At 44.1% G+C, this 1,542-nt stretch overlaps 1 protein-coding gene across 1 annotated transcript; it reads right to left on the reverse strand.

Moving 5' to 3' along the window:
• Positions 1-34: 34 nt before the first annotated feature.
• LOC117940069 (zinc finger protein 239-like) lies at positions 35-733 on the reverse strand (the record flags this gene model as incomplete). The annotated part of the gene is made up of 1 exon (XM_034865467.1): positions 35-733. A coding segment is annotated over one exon (699 nt), but the record flags the coding sequence as incomplete, so codon positions are not given.
• Between the last annotated feature and the right edge of the window lie 809 nt (positions 734-1,542).

A 1,542-nucleotide genomic window follows, 5' to 3' on the forward strand; every position in this document is an offset into this window, starting at 1 on the left:
GGGCCGTGTGGAGGCGCTGGGTGAAACCTGCCCTCTACGGGGCCGTGTGGAGGCGCTGGTGAGAGTAGAGAGAACTACTCTGAGCAAAACACTTCCCACATTGCTCACACCAGTGCGGCTTCTCTCCGGTGTGAACGCGCCGGTGTTTTTTAAGGTCACTACTCTGAGTGAAAGCTGCCCCACATTGATCACAGCTGAACGGCTTTTCTCCAGTGTGAATGCGCCGGTGTGTCGTAAGGTGACTGTTGTGAGAAAAGGTTTTCCCACATTGCTCACACCAGTACGGCTTCTCCCCGGTGTGAACGCGCCGGTGGCTTTCAGCATGTTCTGGAGTTTTGAACATTTTCTCACAGAGATCACAGCTGTGCGGTTTGTCTCCGGTGTGAATGCGCTGGTGTCTTTTAAGGTGGTTACTCTCAGTAAATTTTTTCCCACATAGATCACACGTGTATGGTTTATCTCCGGTGTGAATGCGCCGGTGTCGTTTAAGGTGACCGCTCTCAGCAAATGTTTTCCCACATAGATCACAGCTGTGAGGCTTCTCTCCAGTATGAATGCGTTGATGGTTTGTTAGGTTACCCTTTTGTGTGAAAGCTGCCCCACATTGATCACAGCTGAACGGCTTCTCTCCAGTGTGAGCTCTCTGATGAATCTTTAAATATCCAGATGTTGAGAAGGATTTGTCACAGTGCTGACAGCGGTGACGTTTGGGTCTCTGTCCTTCTCTCCGTTTCTATAGCAACAGACAAAAAGAGATAGAGCGCCAGTGAACAACCTTTAGATCCTGGACTTGCTCACAACTTTAACTCATCATACAATAATTAATGACAAAATGAAGGTATGTTTGTGTAAATTGTAGACATGTTATTATGGAAGCAAATGTACATTGTGGTTGTAAAGTTTGGGCCCCCCAGGTACAAATGTGTATTAATATGCATGAAGAAGAAAGAAAAGATGGAAAAATCTCCAAAAAACATCAAATGACAGATTAGACATTTATATAATATGTCACACAAAGTTAGATTTTATTTCATCATTTATCGGACGCCATTTTGTTGTTTTCTGTTATGTTGAAAGGGTAAATGATGAAATAAAATCTAACTTGTTGTGGCATATTGTACGAATGTCTAATCTGTCATTTGATCCTTTTGGAGATTTTTCATCTTTTCTTTCTTCTTCATGACATTAATAAACATTTATACCTGGGGGGAGGGGGGGGGGCCCAAATTTCACAACCTCCCTGTACTCTTCATAACGTTCATAAGTTCCCAAATATTCTACATTTTCCTGCAAGTTGTAATGAGACAGTGAGAGACAGCGTGGTAGAGGACATCTACTGCCCTCTGCTCTGAGACCGTCCTCATCTCACCATCCTAGTTAGCAACTAATCATTTACACATCATATAAGTTGTACTCTATAATACTCACCTAGCTACTAGCATAGCACGCCCTCATACTCTGCTCCTGGCTGGCTAGTAGTCCTTACCTAGGTACTGTCAGGGCCCTCATACTCTGCTTCTGACTGGCTAGTAGTCCTTACCT

This window comes from Etheostoma cragini, unplaced genomic scaffold, assembly GCF_013103735.1.
Source record: "Etheostoma cragini isolate CJK2018 unplaced genomic scaffold, CSU_Ecrag_1.0 ScbMSFa_16, whole genome shotgun sequence".
Lineage (NCBI taxonomy): Eukaryota > Metazoa > Chordata > Actinopteri > Perciformes > Percidae > Etheostoma > Etheostoma cragini.